This window comes from Enhydra lutris, unplaced genomic scaffold, assembly GCF_002288905.1.
Source record: "Enhydra lutris kenyoni isolate GAN:26980312 unplaced genomic scaffold, ASM228890v2 scaffoldscaffold22, whole genome shotgun sequence".
Lineage (NCBI taxonomy): Eukaryota > Metazoa > Chordata > Mammalia > Carnivora > Mustelidae > Enhydra > Enhydra lutris.
This window is the reverse complement of record NW_019154106.1, coordinates 2276703-2296468: the sequence shown is the minus strand read 5'-3', so window position 1 is coordinate 2296468 and position 19766 is coordinate 2276703. Positions and strand designations below refer to the sequence as shown.

The 19766-nt window shown below is 61.2% G+C and overlaps 1 protein-coding gene across 1 annotated transcript; it reads left to right on the top strand.

The window, feature by feature from the left end:
• Positions 1–1142: 1142 nt before the first annotated feature.
• Positions 1143–19665, top strand: LOC111150032 (tumor necrosis factor receptor superfamily member 1A-like). Its single transcript, XM_022507349.1, has 11 exons — positions 1143–1235; positions 7769–7856; positions 9272–9400; positions 10325–10439; positions 11574–11653; positions 13969–14097; positions 14511–14549; positions 14653–14678; positions 16265–16525; positions 18363–18405; positions 18782–19665. Exons 1-11 carry the CDS (start codon positions 1143–1145, stop codon positions 19078–19080), a joined length of 1302 nt encoding a protein of 433 aa, XP_022363057.1. The 3' UTR covers positions 19081–19665.
• The last annotated feature ends 101 nt before the right edge of the window (positions 19666–19766 follow it).

Below are 19766 nucleotides of genomic sequence, written 5' to 3'. Positions count from 1 at the left end.
GACAGGCCTGCCCGCACCTGCCCACCGTGCCGGCGGGTGGGAAGAGTCCAAATGTCCCCTCCATCTGCTGGGACGGGTCTTCCGGAGCTGGGGCCGCGCGGCTCCGATCCCGCCCCCTCCCTCAAAGGGGCCCGACGCCGTACGGTGCCGCGAGCGCGAGACGCGACGGCGAGGCGGGACAGAACGTGCGGGACAACAGAAGCTGCGGAACGGCGGCGCCCCTCGCCCGCGGCGGCTCGTCCTCACAGGGTCCTTGTCCCGGAGGAGGCCGGTCCCGTCCCGGTCCCCGCGGTCAAACCCGAGGTCCTTCGGGGGTCCCCTCCGACTCCGCCCGGACAGGGTCGGGACTGGGCGCGGCGGAGGCAGTTTTCGAGTCGGGGCGGGTCGGATTCGCTTCGCCGAGGCGGCCGTGCGCGGGGTGCGGACCCGCGCGACTGCGAGGGCGGCGTCGGGGGAGCCAGCCCTGTGGCCAGGCCCGGCGGGAGGGCGCCTTGGGGGCGTGCGGGGGAGCGGGACAGCACCCCGCCGGCTGCGCTGGGCTTCGGCTCCGCGGCGACGGCCCCACGGCCCTCCCGAGACGCGGGGGTCGGACGACGCGTCCCACCGGCCTCGGCCGCCCCGCCCGACTTCTAAGCGGTTGTTGGCCGCGCGGCGCGGTCTCCCCGGCGGTCTGCGGCGGGGCTGCCCCGGAGAGCGCGGTGCGCCGCCGCCCCGCTCCACAGCCAGCCCCGCGCACTCCCGGGTCCCGCCCTCGCCCGCTCCCTCCGTCCCGCGCATCCTCTCCGGGGAGTGCGCGCCCGCGCACGAGGGCGCGGTGGGGGGGAGGGGGCAGAGCGGAGAGGGGGCAGCAGGAGGGGGAGGGGGGCAGCGCGGGGAGGCGGCCCGCCGGGAAAGACCCGGACTGGAGCTCCTCCGGACTTAGGGATTGGCCTGAGGCCCCACGGCGGGCACGTGGAGATGACGTAGGCAACGCCGCAGCCCTTAAAGGAAAGGGCGTGTCCCGCCCCCGCCGGGCCGACCAATAGGAAGGCGAGTCCGGGCGGGGGCGAATTCTGGTCTGACGCTCGGAAGCCCGCCTACCCGAGCCTTTAAAAGCCGGGGCCGGAGCGGCGGGCGGCAGAGCGCGTTCGGCGGCCGCCGGGATGGGAGCGCTCCGCGGGGCCGTGCGCGCGCTGCCGGCTCCGCACCCGTCGGTGTCGTGTCTGGTCGTCCTGTGGGTGTCTGTCGGAGCCGCGGTAAGCGCTGCGGGGCTGCGGGGCAGGTCGGGGCCCGGGTGGGGGCGGGGCAGGTCGGGGGCCCGGGTGGGGGCGGGGCAGGTCGGGGGCCCGGGTGGGGGCGGGATAGAGTGGCCCGTGCGGCTGGGGACCCCGGAGGCGGCGGGCGGGCCGCGGCGCAGGCAGCGGTCCCGGAGACAGCGGGCCCGGGCATGCCCGCGGCGAGCGGGGAAGCGGCAGGGAGGGCTCGGGCGGCGCTGCAGGGCGCGCGCGGAGCCCGATGTCCGGCGGCCGGCGGGCTCGGGCCTTGTGCCTCAGGCGTGTCCCGGCTGCCGGCGCTCGGGTGTCCTCGGCGGCTGGGGGCGCCCGCGACTCGGCGAGGTTGCCGCCGGCGCTGGGGGTTGCGGCCGGGTTTGGGGATGCGGGACTCTCGGACGAGGGCCGCGGGGAGGGGAGGGCGGCTGCGCGAGTCGGGGGCGCTCGGACGGCTCAGCTCCGGCCCCGGGGCCTGCCGGAGTCGCGCTCCCGAGCCCGCTCACGGTGGGGCCCGGCGCTGCGGTCGCGGACGGGAGACCCCGGCAGCCCGCACCCGGCGATTACCAGAGTGCCGTGGAGGCCGTGTGGCCGCGGCCTCGCAGGTTTTCTCCCCAGAAAAGGATGTCTCTTCTGGTTCTAGCACGTGGTTTCCGCTCACTTATCTTGTATTTCTCTTCGTTTTATTTAAATTCGGTTCACTGACCTCTGGAGCATCCCTGGTTCCGAGGTAGAGGGCAGGGACTCAGCGGTCCCTGTCGCTGGCTCATTGCGGCCCTTCCCGCCCGCGCTCCTTCCCGCCCGCGGGCGGTGCCGCCCCCGCCCGGCTCCAGCAAGCCTCGGTCTGTCTCCTGCACTCCCTGGTCGCCCTCTCGGGCTTCGGGCTTCGGGCTTCGTGTTCTTCCCCTGCCTGCCCCCGCGCTGCTCTGTTGTGTGTCTTCGGTTCCGCGCGGGATGGACTCCTGTGGTCACTGTCTCCCTGTCTGACCCGCCCCACTTAGCGCGACGTCCACTAGCTCCATCTGTGCTGCTGCAAACGGCGAGATTTCTCGTTTCTGTTGTCGTTTTGAAGGCTGAGTAATTTTCCTTTGTCTGTAGGACATCACCTCTGTCCCTGTGTCTGTCCATGGCCGTCTGGGCTCTCTGTGTAGCCTCACTATCGTGGACGTTGCTGCTGTAAACCTTGGGCGCAGATGCCCCTTTGGATCACTCCATTTGTATCTTTTGGGTAAATAGTAGTGCCGCTGCTGGGTCATAGGGTAGCTCTGTGCGGAACTCTTGGAGGAACCTCCATAGAGTCCTTTAATTTCTGCAAAAAAGTTTATTTACTCATTCACTTATTTCTTAAGATTTTGTTTATCAGAGAGCGTGTGCAGCACGGGAGGAGCAGGGGGAGAGGGAGAAGCAGGCTCCCCGCGGAGCAGGGAGCCCAGTGCGTGGGGCTCCATCCCAGGACCTCAGGAGCATGACCTGAGCTGACGGCTGCCGCTTCACCAACTGGGCCACCCAGGTCCCCTGATTGAGAGACAGACCAGAGCAGGGGGGAAGGAATTCCAGGAGACTCCGCAAGCTGAGCGCAGAGCCCGTCGCAGGGCTTGATCTCAGGACCTGAGACCCCGACCTGAGCCAGAACCGAGTCGGATGCTTCGAGGACGGAATGCTTCCGCCAGGCGCTCCGGCCTGTGGTTCTTGTAGATGAGGTCCGCGTGCCAGTGGGAGCTGTTCGAGGAATTCCCGACTTCAGTCCCGTCTTGGCGTCTTCCTGCCTGGAGGGCGCTGGCAGCTGACACCTTCTTAGACGTGCCCCCCACCCGGGGCTGCCTGCTTCTGCCCACACGTTTGCCGGGTGTGCGCAAGCGCGTTGGGTCCGGAGCGAGTTCGGAGCGAGGTGTCCCGGGTCCGACGGCTCGTCGTTTTCTCTGTCCTCGCGTATATTCGCCGTCCACGCTGGTGGCTCGCAGCTTCCTGGATGGGGGGCCCCTTTGTGCCGTCTGGTCAAGTGTGTCCGGTGATGTTTGCGAGACCGCTCGGATGCGCTGAAAAGCTTGACCCAGAGAGCCTTTCTTTCTCTCCTTTTTATCGTGAGTTTCATTGGTTTTTGTGGCAAATATTGCCCCGTGTCCATCTACCCCGTGTTCCCTGCGTGTTTGTCTGTCGCCTGTGGACTCTGGCTGCTTCTGTGTCGGGACTGTTGGGAACGATGCCGCGGCAATACGGGGGTCCGTGGGTCTTCTCAGACGACCCAGAGGTTGAATTGCTGGGTCGTAGGGTGGTTCTGTGTTTAGTCTGGTGAGGAACCTCCAGAGTGTTCCCCAGAGGAGCTGCCCTCATCCGAATGCCCACAACAGTGTGGGGGGTCCCTCTTCTCCGCATCCTCGCCGACGCTGCCGACGTCGTCTCTTTGGTGCAGCTGTTCTGACGGGTGTCAGGTGACAGTCACTGCGGTTTTGATTTGCGTTTCCCTGACGACGAGTGACGTCGAGCATCTTCTCACAGGTTTGACGACCATCTGCGTCCTTCGGGAAAATGTCTGCTCGGGTCCTGTGCCCGTGTTTTCACCGGCACTTTGGTGTTTTGCTACGGCGCCGTGCGAGCTCTCTGTCCGTTCTGGGTGTTGAGTCCTGGTTGGGCGTACGGCTCGCCAGTGTCTACTCCCATGCGGGCGACGGCCGCTCCTTCTGCCGATGGTCTCCCGTGCTGTGCAGGGGCAGCGAGCCTTTGAGTCCGCGAGACGCGGTCGTGTATCAGAGTGTGTTGCTTGGCGCCTGCTCCGGTCGCTTCTTCCGTCAGCCTCTTGTCACACAGGCTGAAGCTTCTGGGCTGGGAGGACCAGGGACCCGCGCCTTCTGGAAATAGCCCGCCGGCCTGCCTTGGAGGGTGCAGGGCAAATGCCTCCCTTCCCTTCTGCGTGGCTGCGTCACAGCCACTGGGCTCAGGGTTCTCAGGACCCCTTCCGGGGCCTTTTCAAAGCAGGCGGGGTGGTTGGTGACTCCCGCAGGGTCCCTCCTCGGAGGGCCTTCTACTCCGTGGGGCCGGGGTTGCCGGGAGGGCGGTGCTCACTTGAGAGCGGGGGCACGTTCTGGTTCCCTGACGGGTTTGGCCGCTTGCAGGCCCCTCAGGGCTTCCCCCCTCGAGTGCTGGGGTCTGTGAGTGCTGGATGGCTGTGGCTCCAACAGCATGGCAATTCCTTAGGGATATCTTGGCCCAGAAGTGAAGGGGCCGGAGGGGACTTGGAGCTTGGGGGGCTGCTGGCAGGGGCCTGAGGGGAGGGCGGGGAGCAGGGGGACCCGGGGCTGGGGCGAGCCACATCGGGGTGGGGGCATTGCTGCTGGTAGGTGGGCCACCGTGGGACCATAGGGACCCTTAGTCATCTGCAAGGGAGGTGCCTGCCAGAGGCAGTGAGCTGGGTGCTCGTGCCTGGTGGAAACTGATGGAGTCCCCATAAAACTCAGGTCGTGCACTGAAGAAGAGTCAGATGTGGTCTCTTTGAGAAAGGAAAATCTGGGGCGCCTGGGTGGCTCAGTGGGTTGAACCTCTGTCTTCGGCTCAGTTCATGATCTCAGGGTCCTGGGATCGAGCCTCGCATCGGGCTCTCTGCTCAGCGGGGAGCCTGCTTCCCCCCACCCCCCATCTGCCTCTCTGCCTGCTTGTGATCTCTGTCAAATGAATAAATAAAATTTTTAAAATAAAAAAAAAAATCCGAAGAAGGAAAATCCATGCAAAAGCAATGCACGCCAAAGTACAGACATTTCAGATAAAGAGAGAATGGGACCCTGTGCTTGGTCCCAGCCTGCCCACCCGCTTCCCGGGCTAGAGTCCCAGCTCTGGTTCCAGGAAAGCTGTATTCACAAAGGCTTGCAGCCATCTGCTGATGCAGTCTTTAGAAATACTGCGTCACGTAGTTTTACCGCGGTTGCTGAGTTTGTGGGGTGGGCTTCCATTTTCCACACCCTTGTGGTAGGACATGTCCCCAGCATGCCACGGGGGTACAGATGAGACCACCCACCCTCCCAGACCGGCTCTCCTCCTGGCTGGGGGTTGGCGGCACCGTGTTCCAGCATCCCCAGAGCCGGACACTGGGCTGAACTGGGGTGAACTGGGCTGAACTGGACACTGGGCAGAGTTGGGGTGTTGGAGGGGGCGGGGCTGGGTGGGGCGGAGGCCAGTGGCCCTGAGCCAGGAGTGGGTAGGGGACAGGACACGACTTATTTTACTGTTCTTTGCCACTTGGAGCGTCCCCTTGCTGACTGAGCTGGAGAGCCTCAGGTGGACAGAAGGAAATGGCCTCCATTATGTTCTCGACCAGGCTGAGTTCCAGAAAGGAAAGCCACTTTCCTCTTGTCGTGAGAGTTTTTTTCCTTTTTTACTAGGGTTTTTTCAGGTTTCATTTTGAGACAGCGCTTGACTTTTGAAGTTACCAAAATGGTCTGGATGGTTGTGCGACCGCGTCGGTGGGCTGGGTGCCGCCGTACTGTACACTTTCAAGTGGTTCCTCGTGAGGGGCATGCATGTGAGCCCCTAACAAAGAAAAAGCGACCCCCCTGCCCTGCAAAACACCAAGCCCAGGGAGCTAAAACAGCAGAGACTGGGCGCTGGCACATCCTGTGCAGGGCTCTGCAGGCCGGTGCCTGCACCGCACTCTCAGAACCAGGGGCAGACTTGGAAGCAGGTGCCTTCCTTGGGTCCCCGACACCCTGCCGGTCACTTGCTGTCCCACCCCGCCTTGGGCTGCGCTGTTGTCAGTCTTTCTTCTCTTCCACGATCTCCACATGCCTGTACAGTACTGACCCGTGGTTCCGTGGAATGTGGCTCCAGTTGGGGCTCGTCACTGGCTTTTTGTGAGTAAATTCGCGTTTGGCGTTTTTTGCAAGAGTACCGTGGAAGTGACCTTGTGTCCTTCCAGCTGCACCATCTCGAAAGTCGCACATCAGTGATGACGATGACCGGTGACAATTCAGGGGTGTCGGCCTCAGTGAAGTTAGTGTTTTCTCCGTCTGTGGTCAGCAGCGTCTTGAGGGGCGTTGCCCTCGGAACTGCGCCAACACTGCATGTTCTCGGGAGCTGTCGTCCGCGAGTGCGCTCACCGCTCGATGCCGCCCGAAGCGTGTGTCGTCGTCGGACTCGCGTGGAATTTCCTTCCTTAAGCCCACCCAGATATTCTCCTGTCATTTTTTGTTTTGTCTAAGTCAAGATGTAACGGAAACCAATAAAAACTAAAAACGGGATCTCGTCAGTTTTCCTGAGAAAAAAGGGAAGTGGAGACAAGGAATAAAGGAAGCAAAAGCCGGAAAAGAAAGAAAAAAGGACTGTAAGAGAGAGTGGGATACTGAAAACACAGCATCCTGTGGCAGGAGGAAACCCAGCAGCGTCGGTTGTGCTGCACCTGCAAACAGGCTGAACTCCTTCCCGAGCAGTCAGGCTGGCGAAGAAGGGAAAATGTGGCGAGGCGGGCTTTGCGGATCCCCGCCTGGAGGGAGGCGGCCGGCCCGGTGGGAGGGGACAGTGCAGGTGGTGGCAGGCTCTTCCCGCCCGGGCGCAGCCCGAGTGCCGTCGGCTCAAACGGGCAAGACAGTCCTGCCGCTTACTGGAGCCAGGAACGGCCGCCACTAGCTGCCTCGGGTTAGAGGTGAATGTCGCCAAGCGGGCAGCCTGGCAAACCGGAATTCAGCAGGCGGCCCGGGTGCCTGGCGTCCCTGCAGCACTCGTGAAGCCCCTCGCACCCCCCGTGGGGCTCAGCATACAGACCACAGCCCCTGCCGTAGTCGGTGACATCTACAGGCGCACGCGCTTGGCGGGAGGCTGACTGCACCTCGCACAGCAGTAGCCCGAGCAGCGCGCGCAGTGAGGACGGCGGTCACGGGACCACGTCCGGGGGGCTTCGGTGTATGCACGCGGGGCAGGTGCACGCTCTGCATCCCCTGTTCCAAGCGGTGGCCGCTGTCCTTTCCTGACACGCACACACGTAGCTGCTGCACCCGTGAACTCAAACAGGAGCGGATCCCTCGGGCCGCCGGGGCGGCTCAGTCCTTCGAGCGTCCAACTCTTGGGTTCTGCTCAGGTCACAATCTCCGAGTCGTGGGATCGAACCCCAGGTCGGGCTGTGCACTCAGCAGGCAGTCTGCTTGGGGTTCTCGTTCCCTTTCCTCCCCCTCCCCCTGGTCCTGCACTGTCTGAAGTAAAGAAGTAAATCATTTAAAAAAAAAAAAAAAATACTTAGTCCCAAACGATTCAGTTCTGGCCAGACCAGGGGGTTAGACAGCAGCAGTAGGAGCAGTGGACCAGGCCACCTGTGTAGGGAAACGAAAGAATGTTTTCCCCCAGAGTAACAGTGCTCCAGGTCCAAGTCCAAAACTATGGGGATACGTAGGAAGTTCCCACGATGTTTCCCCCCAGCCACGCCGACCCCCATGAGCTGGCAGGGGCTGTCCCCGTGCGCTTGCTCCTGTCCCACCAGATGGTGTGTGTGGCTCCATCTTCAACGGCGGCTTCTCTGATGACCCCATCTCCTTTTCTGATCGAAGGTGCCCCTGCTGGGCGGTGAGCCTGACTGCGGCCTGGACAAGTACAAGCCGGACGGTCTCGAGTGGTGTTGCAAGAAGTGTCCCGCTGGTGAGTCCCAGGGTACCTTCTGGAGCCTTGTGGGGCGGCCCTCCCAGGCTGGAGAAGGGAAGCTGTGGGCTCTTGGAGCAGAGCCAGAGGCTGGCACAGGAGACTGGGTGGGGAGACCTGCACTGGCTCAGGTGGGTGGACCTCTCCTTGGCCATCGGCCACCCCATGTGAACAGGGTTGTGGGCTTGTTTTGTCGGGGAGGTACCTTGAGGAGGGTGGAGGACAGTGTGGGGGTGCATGGCCAAGCCGGATGCTCTCCGCCGCCCTCCCAGTGGGGTGACTGCAGACACTTGAGGAAGGGGGTCCTCACGGGACAGCAGTGAGCCTGTCGTCAAGCACAGCTCGTCCACGGAGGCTCATTCACCTTTGTGAGGAGTCTCTGAATGAGTCCCATGGGTCAGGTGGGGGCCCCAGGCCCGCAGTGCCTGCTCTGCCCAGCCCCCATGCCACGTACCTCCTCTCCACTCGCAGACAGATGTGCACACACGATCCGTGAGAGTTCCTTCACGGATCCCCCCTTCACGGGGGTGACCAATCCCTCTACCCATCACCACCTGTGTCCCCCACTCCCCCCCACACTCTCGGCCACTGCAGGGCTCCTGCTTCGGGTCCCGAAGATCCACAGCTTGACCCTCACCCTACATGCTCCCAGCACACCTGTGTATACACCATGCATGTGTGTGTCCGCACCTGTGCACACCTGCACCCACAGCACACACGCACAGCCCATGTGGGCACAAAGGAGACACAGGTGCTTTACCCGGAAACCTTGTGAACTCAGCCCCTGAGCCAAACGCAGGTGTGACACACTTCTCCCAGCGAGGTGTGCTTGGTACAGCTACAGCCTTTGCCCGAGGCAGGCCGTAGAGCCGGGGCTCCTCTGGGACTGGTCAGAGATCTCTGTCTCCAGACCTCGGGGTTCCCCGTATATGAGTTGGACGCTGTGCAGCCCACCCCGGGGAGCCGGGGGTGGACCCTCAGACGTGGGGCTCTCGGTCCTCTGGTGTGTGTGCTCAGAACCGTGTGCTGACACATGTTCCGACATGTCGCTGAAAGCCGTGGGCACCAGGTCCCCAGTTCCTGGGACATGTGTGGCCAAGTGTCAATAAAGAATGTTTCAAAGAGGGGGCGCCTGGGTGGCTCAGTGGGTTAATAAGCCTGTGCCTTCGGCTCAGGTCATGGTCTCAGGGTCCTGGAATTGAGCCCCGCATCGGGCTCTCTGCTCAGCGGGGAGCCTGCCTACCCCCCTCTCTCTGCCTAATTGGGATCTCTATCTGTCAAATAAATAAAGTCTTTAAAAAAAAAAAATGTTTCAAGGAGATGGTTGGCAGGGGTTGGTCCTCAAGTAGGCCTCCGGGGTCAGGTCCGGTCCCCCTGAGGCTCCTACCTCACCTCTCTGTCCTCCGCCTTCCCAGGCTCTCACGTCAGCAGACACTGTGGTGCAAACCATGGTGTTCCGCTGTGTAGCCAGTGTGAACCCGGAACCTTCCTCGCCTACCAAAACGGGCAGACCAGCTGCCAACCGTGCACTACATGTCGAGCAGGTGAGTGAGCCCCCATCCCGCCCAGAGGGATCTTTGCATCAGAAGACCTCGCCGCCTCGCCTGGCCTTATTGGTACCGCCCCAGACGGAATTAGGCTCGATGAGAGAGCTGCCGGGGTACCAGTCACTGGTGTTCTTACACACGGGGTGACGTGCACATGTGGTTAAAGAGTGAGCCTGCAGGGAATCGGGACTGTAGACACGCTCTGTGCAAGAAACACACAGACGTTTCCTTTTCTGTGTGAGCAGCACGTTGTTTTAAAGGATGTAATTCCTTAAAAGACGCCGTCTGCACTAGCAGAGGAAGCAAGGTCCTCTGAGGTAAGTCAAGCAGAGGATGTCTAGAACGTTTATGTGAATGTTGTAAGGAAATCTGTGAATCCAGGCGTGCTCCGGCCCATTTCGTGCCCTGGCCAGCGCGTCCGGTTTCGGGAAGCACGAAAGCGCGGGGATGGGCTTTGGAGGGCTGATCCTGCCTGTGCATGGGACGTGACCCCCAGCGGGCAGTGTGGTTCTGTTCTGTTACCACCCGTCCGCGAAACGCTGTTCTTGGTGTCAAGCCCTGCGGAAGGGACCTGGGGGTGGTCGTCAACACGTCCGCGGTGGGTATTGCCGGAGTTGGTGGGGGGTCTCTCTGTGAACCGTTGTCTGTCTGGGCTTTCTCTCCCACGGCGTCTCTGGCAGTGCGGTGCTCTTCTCTGTGGGGCGGACACATGATCGGAACCACGGGGTGGTTTCAGAGCAGGTGGCCCCGGCCCCTCGGCCTGGATGGAGGGCTGAGGTCTGGCTGTCAGGTCCCTCTCTGCCGCCGCTAGGAAGGGAAGGGGAGAATCGGTTCCATGGCCTCCACCGTGGGACTGCGCGCGGCCCTGTATGGCCCAGACGGTCCTGTCCCCCGGGCTGACCCTCAACCGTCCTTCTACAGACCAGGAGGTGGTGGCAGCCTGCACACAGACCAGCGACCAGCAGTGTCAGTGCAAGACGGGGAGCTTCTACTGCGACTCACTGAACTGCGTGGAGAATTGCCTCCGGTGTCGCAGGTGCTGAGGGCACGGGTGTAGGCCCCTCCCGTAGTTACAGTATGGTGGACCCTGAGCCCCCAGCAGGGGTGGAAACCTCCAAGAGGGGCAGAGGGAGGGGAGGGGAGGAGGGAGCCACCGAGGGTTCTGGGGGAAGAGAGGTCTGCGCGGATGGAATGGGCACAGAGCAGCGTGACCACTCGTGCACCATGAGTGGCCTGTGGTTGCCGTCTCTGGGCCACAGCTGGGTGCCTGTGAGAAAACCAGCAGAAGTGTGTTCTCTCACAGTTTCGGAGACCAGAAGTCTGAACCCAGGGGTCGGCAGGGCCATGCTCCTGCCGCAGACTCTAGGGAAGGACCCTGCCTTGCCTCTTCCAGCCTCCGACGTTGCTGTCACTCCTCGGGCTCCTTGGCTTACCTGCTGGGCCCGCTTCTGTCTTTACGAGGTGGCTTCGCGTGTTTGTGTCTGTCTGTCTTCACGTGGCCCTCTCTCTATCCCAGCACACGCTGCCCTGCTGCAAGGACACTGGTCACGGATGAAGGCCCACCGTAGTCTGGTGTGACCTTATCCGTCATGTGAGCATCTCTGCAGACACCCTTCCGAGGTTCTGGGTGGGCGCGGATGTGGGAGGACCTTCTGGGGACGTTGATGGTGGCAGAGCCACTAAAAGTGTAGCTGGCATTGGTGAGGCACGTTGTAAACCAACATGCCTCGGGCTGTGTTGAACGGTAGCTTCCTGGACCTGCCAGTCCAAGGTCAGTAGTGCTTTCAGGTGAGGTTCGATCAAGGCTCTGGCTGCTCTGTCTCCCCTCACACGTCCACCTTTCCAAGAGCTTCAGCTTTGGGCTAACTTCTTTCCTGAGGGAGCTAGAGATACAGGTGAGGAGGGCCAGTCCTCCCAGCACATACAATGCTGTCCAGGAACGGGTGTCCCCCACCCCACAGGTCCCAGAGCACAGGACAGAGCTTTACTCTTATGTGTACCAATCTGGGCCAGACATCGCGGAGATGCTGGGCAGTGACTAGGTGAAGGCTGGCAGCCATCCTGGGAGCCGGGGTTCCTCCTAACCCCTGACCTGTGGGTGGTGAGAAGGATGATTCGGGCCGTGTCCAGACAGGGAGGAGCAATGCTGAGGGAGTCCTGCCTCTTTCAGATGTGCTGGTGCTGTCATTCGGCCCTGCAATGCCACACATGATACGGTCTGTGACTCGGACGCTGGGGCAGACACACCAGGTAAGAAACAGGTGCTCTGTCTTCCATCCAGGTCCGGCGACCCTCCCTGTAAAGGTAGGACGTTTAGGCTTTGTAGGCCTGGGTGCCATGAAAACGTGCAGGTATGGGCCGTGGCTTGGGTTTGGCCCAAGGGCCACAGTGCACAGCCCTGGGTCTTGAGTAAGCAGATCGCTTGGCTCCCACACCGGGTGTGTGGGCCAGGGAAGCTCCTGGAAGGAGGGGCGGGGAGTGGCCGGCTTCCGTGAGCCTTGGGGTTTGCTCCTGCTCAATTAACACCTCTTCCGACTGCCTTTGTGGGACCCCGAACCAGACCAGATCCCTGCCTTCAGGGGCGCTCAGCTGGGCCCCAAGGCTTTGAGGTGTGCAGAAGCCAGGAGGTGAGCTGAGGTCCCAAGCCTTTGGGCCTCTTGTGCTCAGTGTCTGAGCGAGACTCATGCTGCTTTGAAGTTGAGTCATAGGCTGGTTCCTTCTTGGTTGTGTTTTTTGTTTATTTGTTTTACGTATTACAGCTTTATAGCAATTTTTTTAAGAATTTTATTTATTTATTTGACAGAGAGAGTTCACAAGTAGGCAGAGAGGCAGAGAGAGAGAGAGGAGGAAGCAGGTTCCCCGCTGAGCAGAGAGCCCGATGCAGGGCTTGATCCCAGGACCCTGAGATCATGACCTGAGCCAAAGGCAGAGGCTTTAACCCACTGAGCCGGTGCCCCTCCTTCTTGGTTTTGATGGTTAGAGCGGACCCCTGAACAACGTGGGGTCGAGGGGTGCCCATTCCCCACATAGTGGAAAATCCACTGAGACCCCTTGATTCCCCACAAAAGCTTAACTGCGAAGGGCCTCCTGTAGAATGCAGCCTCCTCAAAGACCCGGATGGTTGGTCGTTTCCTGGGTCATGTGTCACACGTACCCATTTGCTGTGCTGTTACCGTAGCGTACACTAGAGAGACCGAGGTGCTGAGGAGGTGGTGAGGACCAGCACACACACCGGCGGTTCAGGACTGCACTCGCTAAAACAGTCCGCGCGCTCGTGGGCCCTCGCCCTTGAACACTGGGTGGTGGACGGTCAGCTGTATCTGTAGAGGTAGAGGTGGTGCTGGCGTACAGCATGTGGGCACGGCCCCTTCGTGTGTCGTATCCCGTCCTCGGCGGTGCCTTCTCATCTGGCGCTCGAGGGCATCTTGGAGGCAGGACCTCCACTTTCACCGTGTCCGTTTATCACCGTGTCCTGTGGGTTAGGGTGCGGGTGTCGTGCGGGAGAAATCTCCAGTCACTCGAGGGACTCTGTATGGCTTCACTTTGCAGACATTGGGCTACGGTGAACCTGGCAGGGTGTGGGGTAGGAGCTCAGGGTGCGGAGTGTTTTTCCACCTGCACATACGCATGACCCAGGATTGTGTTTTGCAAAGACGCTACATCCAGTGTCCCTTGGCTGGACAGCGAGCATCCCTGTCCCGTCTTGGGCCACGGCCACCGTCACAGCAGGCCCTTACGTCAGAGGCACAGGGTCCCCTCGCTCTTCCTCTGGGTCGTCTGGCTGCCCTGGGACATTGGAGTGTCCGGGGGTGTCCGTTTACGTGGCAGCATCGGCTTGTGGATCCCACAGAACGTTCTGACTCGTGGAGCTTCCACTTTTAAAGGATCTCTTAACACCAAAGATACAAGAGCAAGTTAGGAACAGCCTAAGCAGAGCATAAAGAGAATCTTTGGCTCAAATGGTGGCATCCCGTGAAAGACTTGTCCCGTCGGCCCTCCCTCGCAGCCCTGGCTGCCGATGCAGATGACATCTGGTGGCTGACCATCCAGGCTCTAACGGGCCTGCCCTGCCCCATGTGTCCTGTGTCCTTTTGGTGCTGTGGTGTCACCAGCGAGAGACCAGGGCACCTGAGTGGTTCTGCCAGCTCTTCCCCCAGGGTGGACCTGCCCTGTCCCTCGGGCCACCGTGGGTGGGCCTTGCTGCCGTCAGGACTGACCATCCTGTGCCTCAAGCTGGTGCAGGTGCAGAGGCAGAGCCCCGTCCTGGGAAACCAGGACCTCTCGCCGCTCGTCTGGCCATGCAGAGCTCCTGCTACCTCCAGCCGCCTGCGCAGGATCCCACGTCCTGTGAGCCCCGGGTCCTCGTCTGTGACACAGGAAGCATGAGTCTCTCCTGCCTCCCAGGAGGGACGTCACATTCAGGATCATGGTCAGCGGGAGACAGGGCTTGAGGCCCTGAAGGAACATTCCTTCCTCCCGGAGCGGGAACTTCCTGTAGCTCGTCTCGTGAGTGGGGAGCGCGTGCCTGACCCTGCTCCACCCGTCCCTGTTCCGTCTCCTTCCAGGGAAACAAACACCCAAGGATGTGTCCGTCCATGGGTTCAAAATAGTCATTGTCGTCCTCGGGATCTTTCTCTGCATCATCATCACCATCGTCCTCTTCTACGTCTTCCTTTACTGCCGTAAGAGGAAAGGTGAGTCACCGTCAGGCCAGACCTGGAGAAGGCAGAGCGGCGGGTGCATCGGAGGGCTCCGAAGGGACCTGCGGTTGGGCGTCCCCGATGGGGCTTCTGCCGTTAAAGCAGAGCCATCTTCATTTTCGCATTCTCGGGTCTGAGCTCAGAGCTCTGCTGCCCGCTCCCGGCACACAGCGCTTAAGATGCGAGTCTCCGCTCAGCTGGCTGGAGACGCTGGGTCCGGGGGCTATGGGACCCGGCACAGGGAGGGGCGGGTGTTGCGTCAGCCTGGGGGCTCCTGGAGGGAGGCAGGGCAGCCGGCTGCGGGCCATGCACCGGGGACGCTCACCTCCTGTGCCCACCTCCTGAGCTCCCCTCTGTGCTCACCCCTGTTCTCACTCTCTGTGCTCACGTCCTATTCCCCCTCGCAGGTTTGTGGCCTCGGTGGTGCTTCATCAGCTTCTGGAGAGGTAAGGACACTTTGTCATAAATTCAGAGCAGTTTCTTCCCTTGCAGAAGTTCTTGTCCCCGTTGGTAGCGGTTCTGACTCTTTCTCCTCTTCTTGGTCTTCAGGAAGGGCAGGCGGGCCGGACAGCACTGTAAGTATAGCCCTTCGGGTTCCCCAGCGATGGCACTGGGCCTTGGTGGCAGCAGGGCCCCATAACACATTCCGGGGGGTGGGGGCAGTCAGTGGCGCACGGGAGCCCCTGCTTTCCAGCCGTGTGTGCTTCTACCTCGGCGGATCCCCAGAACGTGCTAGTCGGAGACTTCCGTTCTGCCGGTCTAGGCCAGAGTGGAAATGAGGGACAGCGGGGCAGAGGGCTGTGCGTGAGCATCCGGGGGCTCCTGGAACGGGTCAGCGCCACTGGGGAGCACGAAGCGGTAGAGCCTGTTGCCTCCAATCTGCAGGCCGGACTTGGGAGCGGGGCTCTTTCAGGGCTCCGGTGAGCATCCCCCCCGCCTCTTCAGACAGGCTGGGAACCTAGGTTGTTGTGGGGCTGATGTCTCAGCGCGTCTACTTCTCTTGCTGTGTCCGTGCGTCCCTGAGTCGGCCTCCTGGAGGTCACTCCCCATGGCGGTCGGTCACTCCCTACGGCAGGGCTCCCGTCAGTCCAGCGAGACCTCCTGTAGTCAGGTCCTGCTTGCTGGCGTAGAGCTCAGGGTGCGGACCCACGGGCACAGCACGGGGATGCTGCAGGGTGGTCCTAGACCCCTGCCAGGAAGCACAGAGGGCCAGATGGATGACTTGTTCGGTTCCCTGGAGGGTTCCAGAGTTGTGCTCGCACCACGCTGGAGACTGCTAAGTGTACGGGAGCGTTCCGTCCCCAAACCCAGTGTGCACGCCCTCCTCAAAAGATGCTTTATTGCGGGGCACCTGCGTGGCTCAGTGGGTTAAGCCTCTGCCTTCGGCTCAGGTCATGATCTTGGGGTCCTGGGATCGAGCCCCGCGTCGGGCTCGCTGCTCAGTGGAGAGTCTGCTTCCTCCCCCACTGCCTGCCTCTCTGCCTGTCTATCTGCCTACTTGTGATCTCTCTTTCTGTGTCAGATGAATAAAATCTTTTTAAAAAAATTTAAAAAGATGCTTTATTGCTCGGGGCTCCAGGTGGCTCAGTCAGCTCAGCGTACGACTCTCGCGCTCAGCTCAGGTCTTCATCTCAGGTCGCGAGTTCAGGCCGCACGCTGAGGTGCATGCTGGGCGTGGGGTCTACTTACGTGGAAAAGATATGTTATTGCTCTTAAGTGCTACCTGTCACCTGAGCAGCCAGCAAGTGGCACGGGTCACTGAACAGGGTCCTCAGGGAACAGTCTGAGGTTCGGCAAAAATTACCGGAATGTGAGCCAGAGACAGACGTGAGTGAGGCTGTTGGGAATACGGCGCACCCAGCCTCGCCGGGCAGGGTCGCCGCAGGCTGTCCCCATGAGGAGGCGGTAAGACCACATAGGCCTCTGTCTTTGGGAGCCCCTTCAGACCGAACAGGCTCAGGCTGGGGGTGTTGACCCCCCGCAGGCATTGGCCAAGCAGGAAGCTCGCCCCACCCCGTGAGCTGTTCTCTAAAATCGCCCTCTTGCTGCCGGCCCTCAGGCTGCGGGAATTTCCCGCCGTGTCGGGGCTTGGGAAGTGCCTATGTGGGCAGGTTCCGGGGCCAAGTAACACGACCTTGTCCGACCTTGTCCTTGACCACAGACTTGCCCTCGGCACAGTGAGTCTCTGGTGCCCTTGAATTCTGAGAACGAGCAGCCAGCCGCTGACATGGAAGCGTCCTCGCCAGGGGCCAGGCTGGAGAACGAGGGCTTAGCCTCGACGCCCACGGCCGCGCCCCGCCCAGCGCCCTCCGAGGAGCCGATGCAGGGGGCAGTCGGGGGGAGCCCCGCGATGCCACAGCAAGCGCTCCAGAGTGCAGACCCGATGGCCCCTGGGGCCCCCTCCCTCAGGACCCTGGAGCAGGTACGGAACCATCCGGGAGGGTCCGCGGGGCCGCCTGTGCATCCTGAGCTCCTCCCGCGTGCAGGCTCCGCCGTCGGTGCCGACGTGCGTGCTGCTTGGTGCCCGTGGGATTTTCCTAGGGCGGCTTCCGCGGCCCCAGGGGTGTGCATTGTGTCCCCGTCCTGGGGTGGGAGTCCAGGAATGACGTGGGGACTCGGGTGCTGCTGCCCAGGCTGTGAGAGACTGTCTGGGCCGGGCCTCTCCTCTAGCGGCAGCTGGCATGTGGCCGACTGCCCGGCTCGGTGGCTTGTGGAAGAGTCACCCCAAGATCTAGGTCCGTCCTCGCTGGTGTCTCCCTGTGTGTGAGTCCATGTCCAGATTTCCCTTTTCCCTGAGGACGCCAGTCAGGCTGCAGTGAGGCTGACCCTCACGCCCTTGGGCCTCTGTCGTTCACCACGACCCTGTTCCCAGCTACAGTCCTGGTTAGAGGTTTAGACATCCCTGTCTGGGGGTACAGTTCAGTGCCTAGGAGCGCCACCTGCACCTGCTTCCTGGAGGGGATGTGACACCACGGTGGGCACGGGGGCTCCCAGAGCATCCTTGTCCGGGTCCTGTGGCTGGGACACAGTGGGACCGAGGAGGCCCAGCCGGCTGGTGTGGACGCCATCGCCTCCGCAGCGCGTGCGGGTCTCAGGTCGGCCCAACACCCCTCGGCTGGCACCTCCTGTGCGCCAGGCCCAGCCTCTGTGTAGCAGGGACTTCAGAGGGAGGGGCGAGCGGACACAGCACCCTGCACGCTGTGGGCCAGGCTCGCCAGGGAAGAGCAGCAGTCCCCATGCTCCGTAGCGGGGCTGCGGGAGTCTGTCCCCCTTGTGACCCCTGTGGACGGTTTGACTGGAGGAGCCGACACCCGCTCTGTGGTGCTGGGGAGTAGGGCTCTTCGGGAAGAGAGGACAGCACGTGCATCAAGGGACAGAGCTCAGGTCTGCAGACTGGCCAGGCCCCATGTCTGAATCCTGAGGTCAGGGCACAGGTGGGGAGTAGAGGGACAGGGAGGAGATCGCAGAGCTCCTGTTCCACAGGCCATGGCCCGCGAGGTCCCCTGGCGTGGGCAGGGAGGTCGGGAACTCCAGTGCGGAGACTGGGTTCCTGGGCCAAGTGCCCACGGACATCACTACAGGGAGGGAGCCCCTGACTCCAGATTCTCCGCTGGCTCTGAGATGGTCAGGGTGGAAGTCGGGACCCATGCCCGTCTCAGCGGGAGCCCCAGGGGGCCCTCTCAGCCCTGCCTCGAGAGCACCTGCCCAGAGTGGAGAGTTCTGTGCAGGTCCAGCTGTATGGGCTGAGGCAGAGCCAGGGTCTGAAGGTGCGGCCCTCGGGCCCACAGCGGGCGGCCTGACAAGGACAGGGGTCTAACCTTGTGCGCAGGAACCACGGGCGGCAGGGCTGCTGCTCACGGGCACTCCGCGCTGGCGTTGTCCTCCGCTGGCTCATCTTTGCAGTCCCCCCTGGCCCTTCACGGGGCCTTCCTGGGGACAGGCATGCTGTGCTGTCTGCTCGTACTCCCTGGAGCAGAGCAGGTCACCCCGAAGTGATACAGTTCAGCTGTACCTGCCCACCCACTGGAGCCGGGTCCACGGGGCCGGCTCTGGGCCGCGGGTGTGACCTGGGGGGGCTAGACCTGGAGCACACGCCAGGGCTGTGAGCTCGGGCCCACATGGGGTTTCCCCAAACACCTTCTTGCATCCCCCGAGGCTCCCCTGTCTGCACCCACTGCTCTCGCAGTCCTGACCGCGCTTCTGCTTCAGCCTCACGCCTTCCTTCTCCTCCTGGAACAACCTGTTTCTTCTCTCTGTAGGAATATGAAGCTAAGTATTTTGTGAGGGACCTGTCCCGTGAAGGTACGTAATCTGAACCCCTCTTTTCTAGGGACTGGGAAGTCTCCCTCTTGTCTGGCCTGAATGTCAAGGCCTGGCGTCCTTGTTTCCCAGAGCGGGCCGCCTGCCTGCGTGACGCCGCGGGGACCATCTCTCCACCTGAGATGCACGTGTTCCCTCTTCAGAGGGACATGAGGGGAACAGCGTTTGTCAAACAAGGGTTGTGTGGGCTTCATGGACCTTGAATACCGTTTCGATGGGAGGAAGCGTTCATGCTTTTCAGGAGAAGTGAGCGGGGGAGGGGATCCTTCTTAGAGTCATCGTTGAGCAGGCCCCAGCAGGTGCCACATGGCCCCCCAGCCGTGTCAACGGTCCTCCCCTTAGTTTTTACTTTTTTCAGCCCGGATCTACTATAAGTTTGAAAGAAGCATCTCTGATAAAGACTGGAAACCATTCATGAGGTTCCTCGGACTAGAGGACAGTGACATCGACAACTGTGAGAGCCAGTACCCCAGCGACGTGATGGAGCAGCACCACCAGATGCTGCGTGTGTGGAGGAACGGCACGGGGAAGGGCGCCTCTGTGTTCAGCCTGCTCGCGGCGCTCCATAAGATGCAACTGCGGATGTATTTGGAAAATATCATAAACTGGTTACTCGACGAAGGACTCTTGGGCAGACGTGCGGAGACCTCTGATTAAACTTCGGGCTCGGGTTATGCCTGTAACCGGGATCCTGAATGGGTGTGATCTGACCTCCGTTCCCAGTTTGTATCTTACTGGAAACTTCTTGAGTTCGTGACGGAACGGTCCGCACTTTCTAGTAGATTGTTTGCAATGGGGAGGTCAGGTCTGTATCCCAGCGAGAGTGCTTCCTGTCTGACAAGACTAGCTGTGGGGACTGCCTGTGGCTGAGGTGCTGGATTTGCGCAGGGTCTGATGGTTCAGCGAGTCCTGAGCTGGGTGGCCGGGGAGCCACGGACGGCACCCTCCGTCTGCAGCCCTTTCCCCAGACACTGGGGCTAGAGTTTTCTGCCCTGATCAGCTCTTGGGTCTCAGATCTGGGATGTCCCTGTGACCTAGAAGGTGGTGTGAGTGTGACTGAGGTTCCTCAGTATAAGCCTGAGTATTAGCAACTCAGTGACAGGCATCCTCTACGTAGTTGTTGGGGGTTTTATTTCTAAGTATGTATGGTTAGATTCAATTATAAAAATCATGGTTTGACCTTACGGTGTATATAGCAGAAGTAGTGGTAATGTTTATAGCATTAAATTGTTTTGTGTATTTATAGTATTTTTTCTTTCAGTCACTTTTTTAAGTTTTTAATGAATTTTTTAAAGTTTATTAACATATAATGTATTATTTGCTTCAGGGGTGCAGTTTTGTGA

Excerpts from the sequence above, each read along its gene's own strand:
- LOC111150032 (XM_022507349.1), top strand. The coding sequence starts at position 1,143 with ATGGGAGCGCTCCGCGGGGCCGTGCGCGCGCTGCCGGCTCCGCACCCG. Across the intron at positions 7,857-9,271 it reads TTGCAAGAAGTGTCCCGCTG|GCTCTCACGTCAGCAGACAC; the intron begins GTGAGTCCCAGG and ends CCGCCTTCCCAG. Across the intron at positions 14,098-14,510 it reads TTACTGCCGTAAGAGGAAAG|GTTTGTGGCCTCGGTGGTGC; the intron begins GTGAGTCACCGT and ends TCCCCCTCGCAG.